Source organism: Podarcis muralis, chromosome 3, assembly GCF_964188315.1.
Source record: "Podarcis muralis chromosome 3, rPodMur119.hap1.1, whole genome shotgun sequence".
In the NCBI taxonomy this organism is placed as follows: domain Eukaryota; kingdom Metazoa; phylum Chordata; class Lepidosauria; order Squamata; family Lacertidae; genus Podarcis; species Podarcis muralis.
In genome coordinates, this window is record NC_135657.1 from 26095639 (window position 1) to 26118307 (window position 22669).

General features: G+C 45.4%; 1 protein-coding gene across 3 annotated transcripts in view; it reads left to right on the plus strand.

Annotated features, from left to right (window-relative positions):
• RPS6KC1 (ribosomal protein S6 kinase C1) overlaps positions 1 to 5656 on the plus strand; it is a 98471-nt gene extending 92815 nt beyond the window's left edge. For all 3 annotated transcript variants that reach the window (XM_077925569.1, XM_028724667.2, XM_028724669.2), the window contains one exon: positions 3488 to 5656. In XM_077925569.1, the coding sequence (XP_077781695.1) occupies positions 3488 to 3540 (53 nt within the window). In that variant the 3' untranslated portion in view covers positions 3541 to 5656. The remainder of the gene's footprint in view (positions 1 to 3487) is intronic.
• Positions 5657 to 22669: the final 17013 nt, after the last annotated feature.

The window sequence follows — 22669 nt, forward strand, 5'->3', positions numbered from 1 at the left end:
AAGGCATTAAAGCAGGGAGTGTGGAACTTCTTACATTTCGAGGGCCACACTCCCTTCTGGGCAGCCTTTAGGGGGCCACCTACCAATGGCAGGAAGTGCAGAGGTAAAAGTGGGTGGAGGAGCAAATGAAAATTGCACCTGTGTGCAGCAGGCTGGTTTCTACACACAGTCCCCCACACCCCTCTGTTCTATATCTAGGCTAACAAGGGTTCAAGAACCTAATCTACCTAGTGAAAGCACTCAAGGAGGGTGCACAGCAGAACCACTGAGGGGTGTGGCCTGGGAAAGGGGTGTGGCCTCGAGATGGCAGCAACAGAGGGGCCTGGAAGTCTGCACTTGGCCTCTAGGCCTGAGGCTCCCCACCCCAGAATTAAAGCTTCATTCCTCTTACACCACAGTCATAATCCTTGATTATTCCTTTGGCCTCTGGCATTTACTTTTAGGAAAACATGCAGCTATTAATGTGAATGCATCATGTCTGTTTGTGCCATCTTCTCTGGAAAGTCCTTAGGGGTGTTTAACATCTACTTGGGAGCCCCCATGAACTAAAAATCTGAGAAGTGTGCTCAGAGGTCTGTGGGCTGTCTTGGTGGAATGAACTGCACCTTTTGGCCACAGATACTCTCTTTCTTTCTTGAGCATCCCAGCAAACAGACAGAAGCAACTAGAACTACACCTGTCCTTTAAAAGTGGGGGGTGGGGAGCGTAGCCAGGAGCTGAGAAATGAATGATTAACAAGGATGGCCTGCAAAAGGCACATAGCCATAAAAATGTGTAGAGCTGCAAATGGACATGCATTTCCTGACCATTTTTGTAAGTGAAGGTGGTTCATCTTGGAAAGAGGTTAAAGAGTTGTTGAGGGTTTGGCATAAGGGACCTTCACAGCTGTGGTCATGGCAAGTGTAACTGTGGCCTGAATTTACTGCGAAAATCAAGTGATTTTAAATTTTTTTTTTAGGTCTTTAATAGTTGATCCGAGGTGGGTGATCCACCCCTTTGACACCTGACATATATATACATTCAGGACTCTCCCTAGTCCTGCACCTTTTGTATGAGTTAAACTGTTTTAATATCGAACTGAACTGTTTAATATTGAATTGAATATTGAATATTGACTCAGCCACCCAGTCAGATGGGTGGGATATAAATAATGATGATGATGAAATTTTTGTAGCCTGCCCTGAGACCTTATGATGAAAGGTGTGTAAAAAACTGAAATAATACTAATAATAATATTAATAGGAGTAGTAAAATAACAATACTGCTGCTGCTACCAATAGCAGCCTGTCCACTGTACCAAAGTGAATGTAATACTTCATAACTATGCTCATCCAGTACATAAAATCTCATAGAAGGCTGAGTGCTTCCCCTCTGCACACACAGAGATTGAAAATAAATGGAATTTTACCACTGGCATCTTGGAGACCTTTATTAAAGCAACACATAGCAGTGCTCAGCTCCTGTGGGACCTCTTAAGCCAGGCCATTTGCTATTTCCCTCCTCTCCAAGTTCAAAGCCACCCGTGTCCTAGAGGAAGCGTTCCAGCCCTAGGCTGCACGTGGCTGACTTTTGGGTCGAAGGCTATGCCCCATTGGCTAGTAAATCAACCTTCTGTTGTGTGTCTATCCAAGGAAACTACCATTCATATTTGAGGAAGCTTAGTCAGGAAAAGGAAAAAGGGGCTCTTGGCATGGCTGGTCATTTGTCATTGTAATTTTCCTCTTCCATCCCCTCGCAGGGTTGCTTGGGTCAGCCTGTTGCAGAATGCCTAGGAGAGGAACAGTGTGCAGATGCTATGCCAAATGTGTCTCATGACACAGCTTCCAAAACCAGTGACCTCATTAAAAAAAAAAAAAAATCACACTCCCCCCCCCCCCCTTTGGCCAACTAAGTATTCTGTAATTCAGAGCTGTTATTATTTATATTTGGATGTCTAAATCTTTTTAGATGAAGTTTGGAAGGGCTGACTTGACTGGCATTTTGTCCGCAAGATCTTTCTCAAAGGTTGTCTCGGCAAAGCATAATAAACCCGTGTGTTTCCCAGCCATGTAGATCCAGCACAATTTATTCTGCATTTGCTTTCCAAGATTATAGTTCTCTCCTTGCAGAAAGGGGAGAAAGCTTCAGAGCATAATTTTCTTTGCACTTAACTTTCCCACCTGCTGTCACTTGTTCCGTTTTGCAGGAAGGACAGCAGAATGGCAATGCCTGCGACTGTTTTTCTGTCGGCTCATGTATATTCACAAAGGAGAGGCTTGTTTTTGCTCTCCGAGTTATCTCTACCAAGTGAGAGGTTTGAGAGATTTTAAGTGGCAGAGCCAACTTAAGATGTGCAAATGAATACATTTTATGGGGAAATTTCTCACTTTGATTATGGGGTTGTATGCATTTGAAGACGCACCGCCCAGAAGAATACAGAGCACTACTAAATGACAATGGGATGTAGGGAGTTGCATTATACAGGAGTCAGTCCTTTAGAGGAAACCCAGAAACGAATTTATTCTTTTGAACTGTTTATTTAGAATGCGACAGTCTCATAAGATGGCAAAATGTAAACTTCAGCTCCTTTATCCTTGGTAAATATTTTCCTGCCTCTTTGCTGGTTACTTCCTTTCAAGCAATCATTCTCCATCAGAATTTGCAGATATGAAGAGCTGGCTTCACTTTCTACATATATTCAGCCCCCCCCCCCCTTGAATATATTGTAAGTTCTTCAATGCAAAATAAACAAGCTGCTTAGTTTTCATAATTCTGGCAATCAGCTGCTCCATTTCCTTTAGACTTGGTTTTAGAGCATCACTAGTTTCTAAAGATTACAAAGACTTCCTTTGCACATTACTCTCCCCCCTCCCTCATTTTGAAACGTACACCTAAAAGTGTGGCTGCAACAAGAATGAAGTTCGTTAAGATGGGGGTTGTAATTGGTATGTTCATCATAATCAGGGATGGGGGACCAAGACTGTCAGTGGCTGCCTGTTGAGCCTGCACTTGGTGTCTGCTCCCACACACTGTGTGGAATTGCCCTACGAACCGGAGAGGCAGGCAGGTACCAACAAAGTGAAGCTTAAGAAGGGCTCAGATATAATGGAAGAAAGAACAAAATTCAAAACTAGTTGGCTAGGGCAAAGACAGTAGCAATTCAGGGAAGGAATTAGAAGTTGCCCCTGAATAGCTTGGGACCAAAGTATCTTCTCCATTACCAGCCATCTCAGGCCCTATGATGGGCAGAGCACATGTTGGTGCCGCTGCCACTGGGAGTTGCCCGGTTGGAAGTGATCCCTGATGGGACCTTATTTATTCTAGTTCCCCATTTGTTGAATGCCTTCCCTAGTTTGTATGCTGCTCAATAGCTAAGATCTCTGGGAAGCTTACAGGAATGATACAATCATAAACACAATCTCACGGACTGTACCAAGTCCGTTCTGGTATGCTTGCTGAGCACTTTTATTCCTATGGTTCATACTAACTCTGTATATTTTGCCTTAAGCTTTTGCAGTTCAATGCTGTGGAGCGTCTTGGTGCTGGAATCGCCGGAGTTGAAGACATAAAATCCCACCCCTTTTTTGCCCCCATCGACTGGGCGGAATTAACAAAGTGATAAGGTGCGATGAGTCCACTGCCCATGTTTACAGATACCTTTCTTGGCCGGCTGCCATCATAAAGGTTCTCGGATCTTCTGGGCAAGGATGAATAAAGTTGGAGACTGGAAAGGCATCAAAGAGAGAACAGTTTTAGCCAGAATTGAGGACTAGGCCAAACTAAGGTGTGGTCTACACTGATGGGCACTGTATTTAGTAGTCCTTTTTGGCCAGGATGAGATGTGATGCTGATCATGCCCCACTCTCTGTCTTTGTTCTGTTTTGGAGAAACAATGCTGTACATTTCCTCACCCCACTTTTCATGTTTTTGGCAGCCATTTGGGATTGGGGTGGCGAATGCATGGGAACGGGGAGCTCAACACAGAACTGGAAGTTTATGGTGGCGACCTGTGTTCGTGATCCCATCTGGTTTGAGTACTTGGGAATTACGTATAATGGAATGCACCTTTTGTGTTTCTCTTGTAAGTCATGACGGAGCTGCGGCACTCCTGTTGTACATGCCAAGCTCCTCTTGCATATGCCAGCTGGAAATAGCCCTCCCCCTCTTTTTATAGTGTCAATGTACTCCTTCCCTAAGCTAGACGCAGCTGAGGTTGGGGAACGGGGAGAAGAATAACTTATTAATAACATATGCTAAATAAAATGCTATGGTGTTTCTGCAAAACTTGACATGTAACATGTATATCTCTGTATGTTTGCTGAGTGAGGGGGGCGTACATAGCATCATGTAATGTAACTCCAGAATGATTGCCTAACATCTGTCAAAAGATGGAAGAGGGCAATCTGGCTACTCTTATCTTGTGTACGTTGGTTGGCAATGCTTGTTTTAAAGCACTAACTCTAACCTCCAGTGAATTATATGTTTTAAGTCACTACAGGATATCTCTCAGCCTGATCATGATTGCTTTAGTAGTTGAACTTGGAGCAAGGCAAGAAGATGCTGACTAAGTGTGCAGATATAAATGTTTGGATATATATATATATATTTAACAAAGCTGCCACATTCCTGTTTAGGCTATTTTAGGTCTCATCTGTACAGGCAGATAAAAATCAAGTGCTATGGAATTCATTACCTGTCTCATCTCAGATTGCAGGTGGGGAACCTTTGGGATGCTTTCCCATTTCAGAACCTCCTTGGACTCTCCTCCCTTGGAGGTTTTTTAGCAGACGTTGGACAACTATCTGTCATGGATGCTTTAGCTGAGAATCCTGCATTGCGGGGCGGGGGCGGTTGGATTAGATGGCCCTTGGGGTCCCTTCCAACTCTACAGTTCTGTGATTCTGTCACCATGGAAAGCTAACATATCAAGCATTAGTGCCGGCCCACCTCCCCTCCCTGCAAAGCTAAAGAAGGGCTTTTTTTTAATGGGAAAAGACAGTTGTGGTGTTTTGTTTTGGCTTTTTCTTTTTTCATGTGGGAATGCTGAACCGTGCAGGATCCCACCTGCAAAATGGAATCGTGTACCACACGATCTATTTGCATGTGCATATTAATTCTGAAAAATGTCGTTTTGCCGCCTCCTAGATTCCACTGCCGCCCTGTTTCTTCATTCAGAAACACCCAATAAATATGTGTTTGGGTCTTACCTATGTGCATCCCTCCTAAGGAGGAGAGAGCCTCCAAATTGGCGTGCTTAGATTTGAAATGGGGTCATCTTAAATTGCTTCACTAAGAAGCACATTGGAAGCCTTCCATATGCAACAGAATTCTACCATTTTGAATTCCATGGCACTTGCTGTGGGCAAGTTTCTGACTACATGTATGGGCTGTCCACAAGAAGATGGCTGTCCTTTTCTGGAAAACAACCGCTCTTTTCAAACGGATTGTTCACTAAGAAGCTGTTTCAGGTGGGTTGTAGGCCCACCAACTGCTTAAGTCCATAAAAACCATGGTAGTTCTGCCATTGATACTTAAAACATGTTGGTAATTTTGCCAGAGGGAGAAAAAAAGGAGACGATACTGCGGGCTGCAGATGTTTTGAGGGAAGGGAGTGGGGGAAATAAAGCACTCAAAGTTGATATTTCTATCTAAATAAAGAGATTTTCTTTTAAAAAAATGCTTTTGTTTTATTAAATTTATAACTCACAGGGGGTACCAATTCAAAGTCTTCAGAGATAAAAACTGCCATGAGGATATTCTTGCACTGTTCCCAGATTGCTAAGTGCGTGCTGCAGAAGATGCTTTTCAACATTGCCTCTGAGAGTTGCTTTGGCTTTGAAGGAAAGGCGTTCCAGAGCTGGGAGCTGTCACCACCCGCATGTTGGCATGTACCCTGTTGATATTTGGTGCAGGCACCCTTCCTTCAGTTCACTATAAGCAACTAGGAAGTGCTCTCTCTTGTGCAAGCCCAATCTTTTGAAAGCTTTGGGGGAGGTCTTTGATGTACTCAGAAGACTGCTACATCCCAGGGCAGCACATGGAAAGACCAGCATGGTGGGTTTCAGGTGTCTTGCTCTCTCTGGGTAAGGATGGGCAAATATGTCCATTTCAGTATCTCTCAGTTTCTCATTCTTCAAGTTCAGTTCTCTGCGTTTCTTCATCAGTTTGCTTTTTTTTAATTTTTTTTAAAGGAACTAGTTCTTAATGTGAATTTTCACCTCACGTACACGTTTTTGGCAGGCAGCCTTGCCTAACAGACACATTTTGGCAAAGCAGTTTCTCCTTATATAATGCACACCCGTGTGTTATTTTCACTATTGCACACATTATAGAAACACACTTTGCACTAGTGCACTAGTGCCCGTCACTTGGCTGGAGAAACTGCATTGCAAAAGGGCTGATTTCAAAGGCTGGCTGCGTTTCGCTTTGCCCCTCAGAAAGTGTGTGTTGGGTAAGTTTGCCTTTAAAATGTGAACTGAATTAAACTTCACTCCAACCATACCTACAGAAACGGTTTCTGCACCTTTGGTGCTCGCTGCAGCTTCCAGACGGGAAGTAGAAGCAAACAAGAAACAACAAGAAAAATAACAACCCACAACTGGGGGGGTGGGGGGTAGACAAATATGAAGTTCTGTGCTTCGTACCCTACTGGTCCTTCTTCAGGGAAATTCAGAGAACAGTGGTTCAGAATTCAGAAGTGCTACTTCTTGCTTCTGCTTCCTTAACCCTTTTTGGAGTTCCCATTTTTGTCGCAGGCTCTGCACATCAACTGATCCCGTGTACATTTTCTCTGAAGTAATTCCCAGCGTTGCTTTCTCCCCAGGATGTTTGGCAAGGATTGAAGCCTTAGGATTACCACCTGCTATATATTTGCATGTGTAAGTGAGACTTGCTGTCATCGCAGCCTCAAGCAGTTCTCTCCAGCAACTGGTTACGGGTTAGAGAAACCCACTTTTCAAAGTGAAAGATGAAGCCCACAACTTTGAGAAGGGTCGCACAGCAAAGAAAAGAATATTTTTCAGTAGGGATGGGCGGATCTATCAATATTAATCTCAGTTTCTCATTTTACCGGTCTTAAATTCCGTCCTCTACATTTTCAAATTTAAGTCCTCATGAAAACCTAGCAGCTTTTTAGTGTGGTCCCACCCCCATACACAATTTGGCATGCGATTTTGCCTGACAGACATTTTTGTAAAGCAGTTTCTCCACATATAACACATTTTTTTCATGTTAATATGCAATTTTATACACACATTACCATAGCATTTTTGTACATGTTCCTTGGCTGGAAAACTGCACTGCAAAATTGAGAAGTCAAGTGCCGATGTCTAAAGATGGTCGTGTTTTGGTTTGTACATCGTTTCGGGAAGTGTGGATTTGATCGAGTCGCCTTTAGATGTGAACTCAATTTCCTCCCCATCCCTCCTTTTCTATTCTCTCTGCCAGGGTAATGTCTCCAGCAAGATGGGCAAAGTTGTCAGTTCACTCACAAGTGAGAACTGGAACAGAAATCACCAGCCCCTCTGAACATTCGTAGAGTACGCTGGGGCGCGTGTACACCACGATGCGTTAATATCTCTCGCCTGTGCATTCTTTTCCCCCAGCTTTATCCGGAGAACAAAGGGCAAATTCCTTTTGGTAAAGGAGTTTTCAGGCTTTTCAACAACTCTCGCTGCTCATCCTAGTTCATGGGTCAACCTTGGATTTTTATGGGCTGTCCCCCAAGTTCATCTGAACAGACTGCATCTGTTAGGCGCCAGGACTGCGTGGTCACATAATATGGAAAAGGAAAAGAGCTCATTTAAGCAAAGGAAATCTGGAAGCTCTTTTTTTCTTTTCTTTTGAAATTATTCTGCTCCTGTTTCCCCACTCCCTCTCTCCCTTGTGATATAAACACAAGCCACAGGACTGTAATAACACTGTAGGCTGCAACCAGGTCACCAGTAGAATTACTACGATGGAGGGCTCTCCAAGATTACATCATTCTCCAAAACTTCCTTTGAGCAAAACCATTCCATGGCTACATAACAGGAAGTCTCTCAGGTGAGCTGCAGCAACAACTTCCTGTGCTGAGAGGTGAGGAAATCTCTGAAGTTGAGAGAAATATAGTGTTTCCTTCCAGCAGTGTTTCCCCCCCCCCCATTGGTTTGGAAGAGGATCTCATTCTGAAGGCCACAATCCATGGATTGATTTGATGGACAGTAATGATAACAGATTGGAATGGCTGGTCTTTTACCGCATTGTGGCACAAGAAGTATTCTCTTCAAAGAATCAAAACAAAATGGTTCTGCACTTGCATCCTTCTCATTTTGTAATTCTTACTCTGTATGAGATTTTAAAGTCAGCCTTACAAGATCAATTTCCATCGTTGTGTAGAATACGAAACCACAATCCAATAATAAAATATAAAGGGTGATGTTTAACAAAGTCATACTTGGGGCAGACCCATTGAAAATCCAGTGATTGTTGTTAGGAGGCCTCTATTCCCCTCACAAAACTACAATTCCTGCAATTTTCTGTGAAGAGGGATTTCTTAAACCATTCTGGAAATTATAGATCTGTGAGGGGAACAGAGTTCTCCTAAGAACTCTCAACACCCTTAACTACAGCTCCCGGAATTATTTGGGGCAAGCCATGACTGTGTAAAGTGGTACCATGGTGCTTTAAACGTATGGTGTGTACACAGACATGTCAATAACAGAGCAATAGTTGTGCTGGATTTATACTGGCGCATTTACGCATCATTCCACTTTATTATTCCCCCACAGGCACCCGACCCTGAATATTTGTGGTATGCAGAGTTACAGGACTTCAACAAGACCATGAGGTTAATCCAAGGCACAATTATTGCTAATTGAAAACTTTCCCCACTGCCACAAATTATGCTGTCAATGAGGCATGCACCCATTGGGAACAAAGCAACATGTCCAACCCCCAGACTTTTGCAGGTGCAGACAGTGTTGGAAGTGGGATTGCGCATAAGTGCCCTGATGCTGTCATGCACCCCAATCATCATGAATGCGCAAGAAAAAGGGTGTCTGGTGGGTCCCTCCGTTGTATAGCCTTAAATGACTCTTCAGTTGGTTTGCAAATTATGAAGTCCTTTAAAAAGTTCCTACAAAGAGATTCCAGTTGGTAGATTTTGCATCAAGGGAGGCCAGCAGGTTCTTCCCATAACATGTTTAGACTAAACAAGATGCAAGGGAGTAGGAACTCAAGTGACTGTAGATTTCTTGTGAATGTCGTTCCGATTGTTTTCTCAAGGACGCCAAATGGAAAGCTGAAGAAACAGGAACTTCCTCTTTGGCAAGATTTATGAGAGTGATTTAAGTAATAAAATGAGAGCTTATTTGCTTTCGTAGCCATCAATACTTTATTTTTTTTTTAAAGTTACAATATACTGCTGTTCAGAAGGAGATTTAATCAGGAGATGACTGTAATCTAAATGAGAAGCGCTGAATGCTCGTTCTCTCGCAATTCCCAGGCACATGCAATGAATGAAGCAGGCAAGCACCAATTTAAAATTGAACTTATCACTTCTGTCAGTTTTATCTGCCTTACAGCTTAAGACTGCAGTGTTTTACACGCACTTCGTTGGAAAAGCTGGGGCAGGGCCCCTGCTCCCCACAGTTGCATTTCTTTTCTCCAACCACCTCAAATGTCTTCAGGTGGGGTGGGCAGACTTTAGGCTTGTGGGATCTACTTTGTTGTAATCCAGAACTTCATGGTGCATTCCCTGGAGACAGATTCAAAAGAATAGCTTGGAATCAGATGACTTGGAGGGCATCCATCTGAATTACTGCAGATCAGAGAATCTAACAAACTAGTTTTCTTCAATGGTGGCGGCGGCGGCTGCATAAGTATGAAAATAAAACTGCCTTTTTGTTTTTAAACTCTTTTTGATCTACTGTAAATGATCTAGCACTCTACAAGTAGATCCCAGCCTACCTTTTGCCCACTCTCACCTTGAAGGGTCTTCTCCTTGCTTGGTGCTTGACACAAAACAGAAAAGGTGGAAGAAGTTCTTTAAAAAAATGCATTCTGGCCAGACTCCGTGTCAACACGTTGCAGTCATTTGGCAGGTGGGACATGCCCTGGAACAATGGCTATTCCTATCTCCAATGGAGATGGGGCAGGCTTCAGCCAACCTTCTCTTCAGGCCACGTAGAAAAATAGTTAAACCATACTACTCAACTGTTCTGATTTAAGTGGAACATCCTGGAATTACAGAAGCCACTCCCGGCTTCTGATTGGATCCTGGAATGTCCTGTATTTTGGTCTGGTGCAAGTCAGCTGGCCAGACCAAAAGGCATTGTTTTTTTTGGAAGGTCTGGTTAAACACATGTAAGCAATATGTGAAAAGAGCCCTGTGGAAATTTACCCTGGAAAGTCCCACTAAACCAGTGTTCTAAAGCAACACTGAAAGAAAGCGATGCACCCACAACTCCTGGATTAGCAGTAGGGGCGGGGGGTTGATTTATGTATTGAAAGCTGAACTTATCAAAGTTGCACTTTCTGAAACATAACAAAAACATAGCCATCCTTTGAAATTTGTACTTATCTGAATTCTGATTTGTGGAGGGTTTACTACCTAGCCTTTTCTTCTCCTGAAGGCAGCAGAAGTTTAGGATCAGAGTATTCCTTCTTTCTGATGGGCTACCTTCCCAGGTTGACGAGCCCCATCTGCCCCTCACTTCCCTCTATAGCAGATACAGAAACCACCTTCTTGATCGTTGGACACACTGTTGGTCTTTTCCACTCAGTCCCCCGGAATCTGTCTTCACATACAGGGGAATTCCATAACTCACTGAGGGTTTGAGACCCATCAGCTACCCACACTTGCTGTAGCTGGCCAGCCAAAGCCATTCCTGGGGTGTGGCTGCTGTCGCATGCTGACAGCTTCTAGGAGCCACAGGTGAGAGCTGAGTGTGGGGTGAGGACCGAAGGTGGGCAAACTACTCCAGAAGGAGCATGGCGTGTCCCCCACCAGAGGTGCTATCCCTCCCCTAACATCCCAAAAGAGAATAAGAATACAATAGAACAATAGTCCTGCTGAATCAGACAAAAGGCCCATTGGGTTTAGCATCCTGGTCTCACAGTGACCAAGCTGATGCCCATGGGGAGCTTATAAGCACGACACATGAGCAACAACACTATCCCCACTTTTGTTACCCAGTAACTGGCATTCAGAGGCCCACTCCCTCTGACTCTGGAGGCAGCACACAGCTGGTCCAGGATGGTGGTGGTGTTAGTGGCAGTCGTGGGTCCATTGCTGTGCAGGATGAATTACATTTGTCCTTACTGTTCTTCCAACAAGGACTAAAGTGGGAATCAAAGAGATAATGCTTCTGTGGATGGGTGACGGCTTAAGGCAGTGGTCCAGCTGTTGGGGGACCACAGGCAATGATTCACCAAAGGCAGCTCTACCTCCATCTTTTTGGCCAGCCGAGTGCTCAATGAGGATTAAAGCTCTCCTGCTGGAGGGTTGATCTGGCCTTGTGTTGGGCACAGGAAGGAGGGGCAATCACCCCGATTCTTCTGCAGCTGTAAACCCAAGATCCTAGGTTTGGCTGGTTTGGGAAAAGCCCTTCTGGGGGAAGTAAACCACACTGGCCAGCTGGCAAATGATCTGGCTAGGGAAGCCTAAAACTGAATTAGGGGAGGACCAGCCAAGAAAACAACAGATGTCGTGATGGTCAGAGGCTCTTTCGAAAAACCGGCAATGCAAAACCTCTTTCTAATTTGACTGGGGGTTAATAAGCGGCGCATCTCTGGATAGTCTTGCCTTGGCACCGCGTGAACTTCTGAGCAATTCTCTTTCCCAAATATGATGGAAAGACAAATTAATTGAATTATAGGCACTAATATGCAGGAAACTGTTTAGTTCATCATTTTGTCCGGCAAGGTTTCATACGGCAAGGACAGGGAGCGGCCGCCTTTGCTCCCTTTTGTTTATCATTTCTGTAGCACTTCTGGAGTCATTGTGATTTTGCAAAGAACTTTTCAGTCTGTCCTGACTTTGATCTCTGGGCAACCCTGTGAGCCGTATTAATGCCTTCCTTGTACTGTGCTGCCCATTTGGATAAAGAATGACCCTCAAAATCACACTACGATGTAAGAGAGGAGATGAGGCATGGAAGCATGCAGTTAGTCATTCTCCTCAGTTGGCAAAACAAGAGGCAGAAGAGACCATGGTCAGGTTAGGGCCTCAGTCCTGGGAACCCAAATGCAGTCCTCCAGATCTCTCAATCCAGTCTTTGGGACTCTGCCACGGCCACACACATCCCTGGAAGCCACACATCTCACTGACCCTTCTTCTCTGTCTCCTCAGGTGCTTTTGCCTGGCTGGAATGTGTCCTTGAATAGCAATACAGTGGTACCTCTAGTTACGAACTTAATTCGTTCCGGAGGTCCATTCTTAACCTGAAACTCTTCTTAACTAGAGGCGTGCTTTTGCTAATGGGGCCTCTTGCTGCTGCTGCGGTGCCGGCACACGATTTCCGTTCTCATCCTGGGGCAAAGTTCTCAACTCGAGGTAACTCTTCCAGGTTAGTGGAGTTTGTAACCTGAAGCATTTGTAACCTGAGGGGTTTGTAACTTGAGGTACCACTGTAATGCCTCTTGCCTGCCTGGCTGGAGAGTGGTGAGTATAGTAAACTCAAACTTTTATGTGGCTGGAATGTCACCAAGAATAAGAGTGACATCCATTGCTCCACCCACTTTGGATGCTGGCCCCACCCACTTTCACTTCTGGCTCCGCCTGCCACTGGTTCCAGAAGGTTCCCCATGAGTGAATGAGGCTGGAAAAGTCAACAATACTGAGCTAGATGGACCAACAACCCGACTTGCTATAAGGCTTCCTATGTATCCTGCAAGTAACAATGCAGTAACGCTAAGAACCAGTTAAACTGTAAAACCAAATTCAGTTAAAATGCCTGCTGAATTTTCAAAGTCTTCAGTAGGCACCAGAAGTTCAATGGGGAGGGGTGATGTTTGACCGACCTCAACTAGAGGGGAGTTCCCTCCAAACTAGAAGGGAGTTCTGCCTGTCTGTGTGCCATGTGGAGACCAGCAGGAGATGATTGCGGCCTCGTCTCAGGGTAGATGAAGATCGTGAAGCTTTTGATGCGGAGAACGAGCGCTTCTGATATCTGACAAAAACCCTGCTCAGAACTCTGTGCTGGGGCTTTCCCACGCACGTTTATAGATGAACTTGGGGTGAATGGCAGGTCTTACGAACTCAAAGAGGTCCCCAGCGAAACGATCCTTTGTAGATGTCCCCGGCCCCCCATTCTCCCCCCCCCTCTGCCTCCTCTCCTTTTTGTCTCCTTCAGCAGTCGGGAGCAGCATCCCCAGCCAAACGGGAGAGAGCATGGTAGCCGTTCCAGACCCCAGATGCCAATATGTGGCAGCATCTGGTTCATTGGCAGGCATCGCAGACAGTTGTGCTGGCTGCTCTTGAGCCTTTCGTGTGGCTTATTTTGCTGTCAGGCACACTGACTCTTTGAGAAAGTGGTCCCAACTGTGCGAACAAAGAGCGAACGGAAGAAAAGTGGCGCTGGCATTGTGTGTGTGTGTGTGTGTGTGTGTGTGTGTGTGTGTGTGTGTGGAATGGCCTGCATTAGAGATGGAGCTTACAAGGTAAGGTGACTGGTGTTGTGGGATGCTTCCCCTGTTCTCGCGCCACTGAACATCCCATCCCGATGCATCTCGAATAACTGCACCTTCTTGCGACGTTACTGTTTTTGCAGGTGCCTTAAGGCATGGAGCTCCTTGAAAGAGAAACACAAATAGCTCAAAACGGAGAGATAAAAAACAAACCAAAACCCCCTCTCTCCTTAGAGGCCATGTGTTTGGCTTGGGAAACACACGATAACAGCTTGCTTGAAAAAGGTGACATTTCTACCGAAAAGCTGAATAATAAAAATAAAAATAAAAGAATGCCGCTATAAATGCAGCTCGCCCGTGTCTTCAGACAGGGACGAGACTTTTCTGATGGAGACAACCTCTTTGTTGGATGAAATAAACTTTTACCTTGAACGACAGACATTTAAATTTCTGCCACCCAGCTGGATCCGAGCAAGGTATGTACGGGGAAGGGTAGAGAAATGTCACCTGTTTTCATGGTGCAAACCAGAAATGCCATTCCTTCCGGGCTTTTACTGGGTGCTGGTGGGGGTGGTTGTGTTCTGTTTTGTTCAAGCCTTGTCTGCCTAAAGAGTTTCTCTGAACAATAACACAGCAAGGATTTCTGGGGGGCGTTTTTAATAGCATGCTTTGCAAGGGAAAACTTACTTTAACAAGACTTGTGGGAGATGCAAGCTCTGTTCACTCTTATCACTACCCAGGATTAGACAAATCCATGCACTGGAAGGCTGCTAGCTGCAATAGCTGTGCTCCACTGCCAGAGGCAATACTCAGTTGCTGGGGAATTGCAGGTGGGCAGAGTGCTATTTGACTCAGTCATGGCAGGTTTCCCACAGGCTGGCCACTGCGAGAACAGGATGATGGACTAGACAGGCCATTGGCCTGATCCAGCAGAGCTTTCTTTTTTGTTCTTATGGCATCTTACATTAGCACAGCACCAACTCATCACCTGTGCCCTGTCTGCCAAAGAGGCTGGACTCCATTAGAGATGACAGCCTTGTTCCAATGCCAGGAGAACCTTCTCTCTATTCCTGCAAAAACCAAGCCAGCCCTGGAGAGCAGTGATTGATTGGCCTGCATGTGATGCCACTAAGTCACTATGTGGATAGTGTCATGATACAGTTTGGTCTCTAGGTGGCACTGGACTTGGACACAGCTGGGGGAGTCCTGTTACTATTCTGGTTCAGCTGCAAAAGCGAGAATAAAGTTGTTGTCAATAAAATGTGTCCCCTATTCCTTTCATGGCCTCCACTTTCTCTTCTCTTTGCAGAGTACTGTTATCCATAATCAAATTTTGATTTGTACATCTATCAAATGGGTTGCTAAGTTGGGGAGTAGTGGGGAAAAAGCTGGGCTTGAGCTGTGCAGGGGAGAAACATGATCAAGGTACACAAATACGTTGCCTTGCTGAGACCTATACGTTACTGTTGAAACAAACTGTAGGGCACGCAGAAATTTTCAGTCTCCAGGCTTCTGATTAGTAGCTGGTCAATGGCTTTCCTGGAAGAATAGGCACTGGAATAGATGGATCAATGGTTTGACCCAATACAACGAGGAGGCATTTGCCCGTTCAGTTAGTATGAGGTTCTTATGATGCACTGATCTCTTTTACTTGGGTGTGCATCTATAAATCAAGTCATTAGCAAACTTTATCTTTCTGGGTTTGAAACACAGATCGGCTTTGATACTTGGCAGTCTCCATGCTGTCCGCTTGAGATAAGCTAACAGGAGTCGTGAATGGCCCCTTTAGGAGTTCCACCCATTACAGTGCAGGGGCTCACGTGAGCCTCCTGTATGTTTTGGTTGAGCTTTTCTGGCACAGCTTACGGAATCTCTGGAGCGTCTCGTGGCCATCATTCCGGGGATGGCTTTGTGACCTCCCCTCCCGTTTCAGAGCAGCATCAGCCACCATGCCAGCACACGCTCTCTCTCTCTCTCTCAGTCACATTGTTGGCAAGGCCCCTGGAAATGTAGTATCTAAAATTAAAGATTTGTATCCGTTTTGGAAAATCTGAGCTGACCTTTGCCCCTCCAAAGAGGAGAGGGTGGTTATGAGGAAAGACTTGGCTCTACCCAGGGTAATTAGGAAAAATACAGTTTGGAGCAGAGAGATGCTTCGTACCTGAATGGAAGTGAAGGATTTAAAACCTTGAAACAGACAACATCATTATCATAATCACCATCCTCATCTTCATTGTTTTGGATTCTGCTTTTCCTCTGAGCAGTCCAAGGTAGCACATGTGGCTTAATCTCATTTAGATTTGTTTTTGAGAGGTTAAGAACAACAGAGGAGCACTATGGGATGGGACTCCTCTATGCCACATTCACACCTAAATATATTTAAAGCACTGCTTTTAATGCTTCCCCCACAATAATCTTGGGAGCTGTGGCTTGTTAGGGGTGCTGAGAGTTGTTAGGGGACCCCTATTCCCCTCACAGAGCTAAGATTTCTTAGAGTGGTTTAATGGTCAATTCTTCTTCACAGGGGACTCTGGGAATTGTAGCTCTGTGAGGGGAATGAGGGGCAGGTGTCTCCTAACAACTCACAGCACCCTTAAGAAACTACAGCGTCCAGAATTCTTTGGGGGAAGCCATGGCTCTTTCTATGTAGCGCTCTAAATGTATGGTGTGAATGTGGCCCTTGTCCAACAACCAGATGCCTATGGGAAGCCCACAAGAACCTGAGACCAACAGCGATCTCCTCACTTCCTCAACAACTGGTACTGAGAAGCATGCCACCTCTTATTCTGGAAGTAATATAATATATACTAATATATATATATATAAATAAGAAAATTGTCCAGTAGCACTTTAAAGACCAACTACAGTGGTCTCGGGTTACATACGCTTCAGGTTACATACGCTTCAGATTACAGACTCTGCTAACCCAGAAATAGTGCTTCAGGTTAAGAACTTTTCTTCAGGATGAGAACAGAAATTGTGCTCCGGCAGCGTGGCAGCAGCAGGAGGCCCCATTAGCTAAAATGCTTCAGGTTAAGAACAGTTTCAGGTTAAGTACGAACCTCTGGAACAAATTAAGTACTTAACCCGAGGTACCACTGTATGTTTGTTCTTGGTATAAGCTTTTGTGTGCATGTACACTTCTTCAGATACCTGCATGCACACAAAAGCTTATACCAAGAACAAACTTAGTTGGTCTCTAAGGTGCTACTGGACAATTTTATAATTATTATTTTATATATTTTGACTGCGTCAGGCCAACATGGCTACCTACCTGATAATATATATTGTATGACTACTAGTTATCAATAGCCTTATCCTCCATGAAATTGTTCGATTCCTTTTAAAAGCCATCATTTGAATGTGCAATAGCAGAAGTGGAAAATTACAAAAAAACCACACCCAGCTACCTTTTATGTGAGGTCATGTGGCATTTCCTTGCAGGGAAAGTGTGTGGCTTTGAGCTAACCCCACAAGGGCTGGTCCTACTAGCAGGCAGAGGCAGCTGATTTTGGGTGTCATGAAAGGGCAGGAAGTTGTTAAGATACATGATTTGTTAATGTTGTATTTTCCCTGCCAGAAACTAGCACTTGTGGGATTCATATTGTCAAAATAATTTAGCCACTCTCAGATAGTGGGCACCTCAGGGACTTCTTGGGGTTTCCAGCAACTGCTATTCAAACCACTGAGACTCTTGGGCTTGCCGATAGGAAGGTTGGTGGTTTGAATCCCTGCGACAGGACGAGGTCCCGTTGCTCTGTCCCGGCTCCTTCCAACCTAGCAGTTCAAAAGCAAACCAGTGCAAGTAGATTAAGAGGTACCGCTGCAGTGGGAAGGTAAATGGCGTTTCCGTGAGTTCTGGCACTTGTCATGGTGTCCCATTGCACCAGAAGCAGTTTAGTCATGTTGGCCACATGATCTGGAAAGCTGTCTGTGGACAAACGCTGACTCCCTTGGCCTGAAAGCGGAGATGAGCGATGCACCCCATAGTCACCTTTGACTGGAATAAACCATCCAGGGGTCCTTTACCTTTAATTCAGAAGCATCTCTGCCTCTGACCATGGAGGCAGAATATTGCCTCCATTGTGGTTGGTAGCCACTATCCCCAGTATGCATGGATTTGCATAGGCATATTGATGTGTAAGGACTGTGGATAATGGATGTGCTTGGCTACACAGATCCATCCCGCTCTGAAACCCCGAAGTGGAAATCCCTTGGGACATTCAGTCCTAATGGTGCCCCCAGCCACCCACCCACCTGGCTCAGAAAAACATCACATTGCAAAAGGGTTTATATTGTCATCTGCACTGGCAGGGCACATGAAAGGCTCCTTCCATGTGTGGAACTCTCTTTCTGGATCGGGAAGTCTGCTGCTAATTGTATTACATGCGCAGATTCTGTGCTTGTCACAGCAACCTATCCAAATAGTGGGGAAATAGGGGGAAAGGTGGAAAACAAGTATTTTCTTCTTTATTTCTACCCCAGCCTTCTCCCAAGGATAGAGATGTTTTCTAGAAAATAAATAAATGGGCAGATGAACAAATAAAGGCTAAGCTGTTCACGAGTAGATAATAACTTGCATTATTAGACACTTGTATTTCGCAGGGGTTATGGAGTTTATTGCCGGCTTGAAATTGTGAATAATTTGATGCTGCTGCTTATTATGCATTGGTTATTATGTATTATGTACTGAGTACTCTTATGTACTGCTTATTATTATGAACTGTATTTTAATAACTTTTCATTTTTGGATTTTGCAGATATTGCGTTCTATTATTATGATGTTGTTTATCATGTTACTGTGTTGTAAACGACACTGTGGCCTTTTTGGGTGCTATATAAATATCTTAAACAAATATAACAAATAGGCATGATCTTTTCAGTCATCGGCATCTGCTCTTAAAAGGATCAAGGGGAGCATGGCTGGAAGCACTGTCTCCTCGAGATCTTCCAAGACTCTCTGTGGGTGAAAGCAGGTGTGCGGAAACTTTGCTGAACTACAACTCCCATCAGCCCCATCAAGCACGGCCAATGCTCAGGAATGTTGGCAGTTGTAGTTCAGCAACATCCAGGGGCCCAAAGGCTCCCCAGGCGGGAGTTTGAGTGCGGCCAGAACTGAGTAGGTGGACCAAGGCACTGACTCAAGGATGGCCTAAGCCATTTTGCTACCTGAAGCAGACAAGATGGCTCCTCCCTCTCCTCCCACCTGTTCCAGAAGCCGACCAGGGATGCAGTTGACTCTTTCTTCAACACGGCCAATGGGACAATGTCCTCTGCTGCACTTGAGGGCAGCAGACTAGCATGCAATTGCTGCCTGAAGCGGCTGCCTCCCCCAGTCTAATGATAGGGCCGGCCCTGCACTGACCCCAGTGTGTAAAGCAGCTTCTGTTCCCCCCAACACCCATTTCTGTGGTTAAGAGAAGAACTCTCCTAAAGGTTTTTTTTTCTTTTTAAGTTTGCTTCAGGTTGAGGTATTTTTGAACCCGCCACAATTTTTTTGTTGTTGTTTGACAGACATGACAGCCTGTCCTCATTATTATGGAAAATATAGGGTTGGTGGTAATTACTATCTGAATATGAATGGGTACAGAAGTGGGCACTGCTGCCACTGGCCTTCCTTTGACAAGGCATAACTTTCTTCTGAATTTCTGCATTAATTAATGCTTATTTAAAAACCACTTTAATTGGCAGTAAACACCTCAACTTTTTGTACTCATTAAAATGCAGCCATTGATGTGTGATGGATTTTTTTTAAAGCTTAATTAACTTTTCTTTCTGTATATATAACCTATAATAATGACAAACATTGAAAACGGCTCTCACCCCCCCCCCTGCATATTGCTATCACTTCAAGAAAAGGCTATAGAAGCAGAAAAAGCATCTCTGACTTGGTTAGGATCAGATGGCATTTGGAAGATTAACACGGCGCATCACATCAGTGCTAAGTGAGACATTAATAGATCAGACACTGCCTGTATCTGTGTGACACCTGCCACATCAAGTATTGAATGAGGGACCTCCCAGTTTAAAAGCACAAAATCTGTGCGCTTGAGCTGCAAAGCTGGAAAACTGTAGTCAGACAGCAAAAAAAGAAAAGGAAAAAAGTAATGGATACAAATGGTTCTCTGAGTAGGGAGTCTGTGAAACATATGAACTAGGGAGAGACAGTTCTTCTCTGGAGCAACAGCTCCCATCATCCCTGACTGTGGGCCATGCCAGCTGGGGCATTTGGCTGGCCACAGTGAGAACAGGATACTGGACTGGACTAGATGGGCTATTGGCTTGATCCAGCAGGATTCTTCTTGTGTCTCTATGCAGGCACGGGGAGAGGATGATCTGCAGGTTTCTAATGCCTTAGCAGCCGCTCACAAGTCTGATAGAGGTAAAGGTAAAGGGACCCCTGACCGTTAGGTCCAGTCGTGACCAACTTTGGGGTTGCGGCGCTCATCTCGCTTTATTGGCCGAGGGAGCCGGTGTACAGCTTCCGGGTCATGTGGCCAGCATGACTAAGCCGCTTCTGGCGAACCAGAGCAGCACACGGAAACACCGTTTACCTTCCCGCCGGAGCGGTACCTATTTATTTACTTGCACTGCGTGCTTTCAAACTACTAGGTTGGCAGGAGCAGGGACCGAACAACGGGCACTCACCCCGTCGTGGGGATTCGAACCGCTGACCTTCTGATCTGCAAGCCCTAGGCTCTGTGGTTTAACCCACAGCGCCACCCGTGTCCCTAAGTCTGATAGATGAGGGGCATTAATGCCAGGCCTGGTGCTGGTCTCAAATTTGAGGAGACCCTAAGACATGACTGCCAGTGGGGCTTCTTTCTACAGTGGGTTTCTCTCCTCCTTGCTTTGGTTCATTCACTCAGCAGGCAGAGAGAGAGAGAGAGAGAGAGAGAGAGAGAGAGAGAGAGAAGGTGGTGGTGGTATTGGAGAGGACAGGGCATAGAATCACAGACTCATAGGGCATGCAGAGTTTATTGATAATAATAATAATAATAATAATAATAATAATAATAATAATAATAATAATATACTGGTAATCATAATAATTTATTAGTTATACCCCACCCATCTGGCTGGGTTTCCCCAGCCACTCTGGGCGGCTTCCAACAAAACACTAAAATACAATAACCTATTAAACATTAAAAGCTTTCCTAAACATGGCTGCCTTCAGATGTCTTCTAAAAGTTTGGTCGTTATTTTTCTCTTTGACATCTGATGGGAGGGCGTTCCACAGGGCGGGTGCCGCTCCCGAGAAGGACCTCTGCCTGGTTCCCTGCAACTTGGCTTCTCGCAGCGAGGGAACCGCCAGAAAGCCCTCAGCGCTGGACCTCAGTGTCCGGGCAGAACGATGGAGGTGGAGACGCTCCTAAGCCAAGATTGCACTGAACCTTTGTCTGTGTTGGGCATAGGGAATGTTGGCCCTCCAGATGTTGCTGAACTATAACTCCCTGGAGCATTTGGTCTGATGGCCAATGTAAGTTCTTATGTACAATACCTTCTTTTTCTAGTAATTCCTCCCTGAAGTGCCATGCTGGAAGTGGGGATAGTTTCCAATGCATTAAATATTGTCTATGGCTCCCCAGCTTCCCAATCAACCCTTTGGCTGCGATGGTCACTGGGTCCTTTACTTTTTGCATCCCGTCACAATTGCTTTCAAGAAGGCTATGTTGTGTTGTCGCCAATGTTAGAATCATGACTATATCTCACCCCAGGCCTGGATGGAGGAGTTTGCTTTTGCCATTGTGACGGACATAAATCTGGGTAGTCATTGCAATTCTGTAAAGTGCTTGGCTAAGAAAAGGAACTAGGTATAAATCAATAGCCATACCTTGATTCACAACTGGTCCTGTTCACCAAAACATGTCAGCATCTATTACATACAACTGAAGTCTGCATTAATAACAGAATACGTTAAGTCTACTGTCACCTTGACCCGCCTGATGCTATCCTGTTTGTCTTTCACCAGTCTGCATGTTGTCATCATCCAAGACGGACGCTGTTTAGAACAAGGACTGAATCTGCTTGTAAAAACTTTCTATGTGGAATGCAATTTTAATTCCAAAAGACCCCAGTCAACCACGGACCTTGAATTAGAGTCACTCGCTATTGGTTGTTCTGCACACAATAGAATCAGGATGCAGCATTTAGATTGGAAAGATTCAGTCTGTGATGCAAATGGGTCACAATTTTACCTCCAAGACATTCTATTCTCCATGGCAGGGGCCAGAGAACCTGTGACCCTTCCTTCAGATATGACAGGAGTACAACTCCCATCATCTCTCATTATTGGCTTGCTGACTGAGGCTGCTGGGAATTTAAGTCCAAGAACACATGGAGGGCCATAGGTTCACCACCCCTGCTCTGTGGATATGTTGTTCTAATAGATACAGAGGCAGATTTCGGGGAGCATGACAGGTTCAGTTGCACCAGGCACAGAGCTGGGGATGACACAGCTATGACTTAGAATGGAGTGTGAGAGGTGGAGGAGTGCTGAATTTTGGCACCACACATGGCGCTGCTGGAATTGGAGACCCCAAGACCTGCCACTGATATGTACCACTAAGATAATGTGCAAATTGTATCTTTCTGTCAGGGACTGGACCGCCCCACCTCCTTCCACACTTCCCAGAGAAGAGGGAGACAGTGCAGATTTACAACAGTGGTTTGCAGAAGGTCCATAGGCGCCGACTCCATGGGGCCTGAGGGGGCCCGAGCCCCCTCAAAAATTCGTTTGGGGGGGCTCCGCCCCCCCAATAATTTAAGAAAATTATTAGTTCGGCCTCATTACGCCCCCCCCGGCGATTCTCTGCCAGCCGCTTCATTCCGCTTCCACGTGCCTCGGATAGAAGGTGACGCGCGCCGCTACCTTCTGTCGCCTCCGTCACTTCCCGGCTTCGTCTCCCTTCGTCCCCGCCCACTCTTGGTTCTTCGGCGCTCCTGCTCGGCCGGCAACAGCGGAGACTGCGACCCGCTCCGAACCGGCGCTCTCCAGGCGTGAAAAACCCGCGAGGGGGTCTTCCCATCCGCCGCCTGGAGCTGCGCGCAGCTTCTCTGCTGGAAGCGCGAAGTCGCCGAG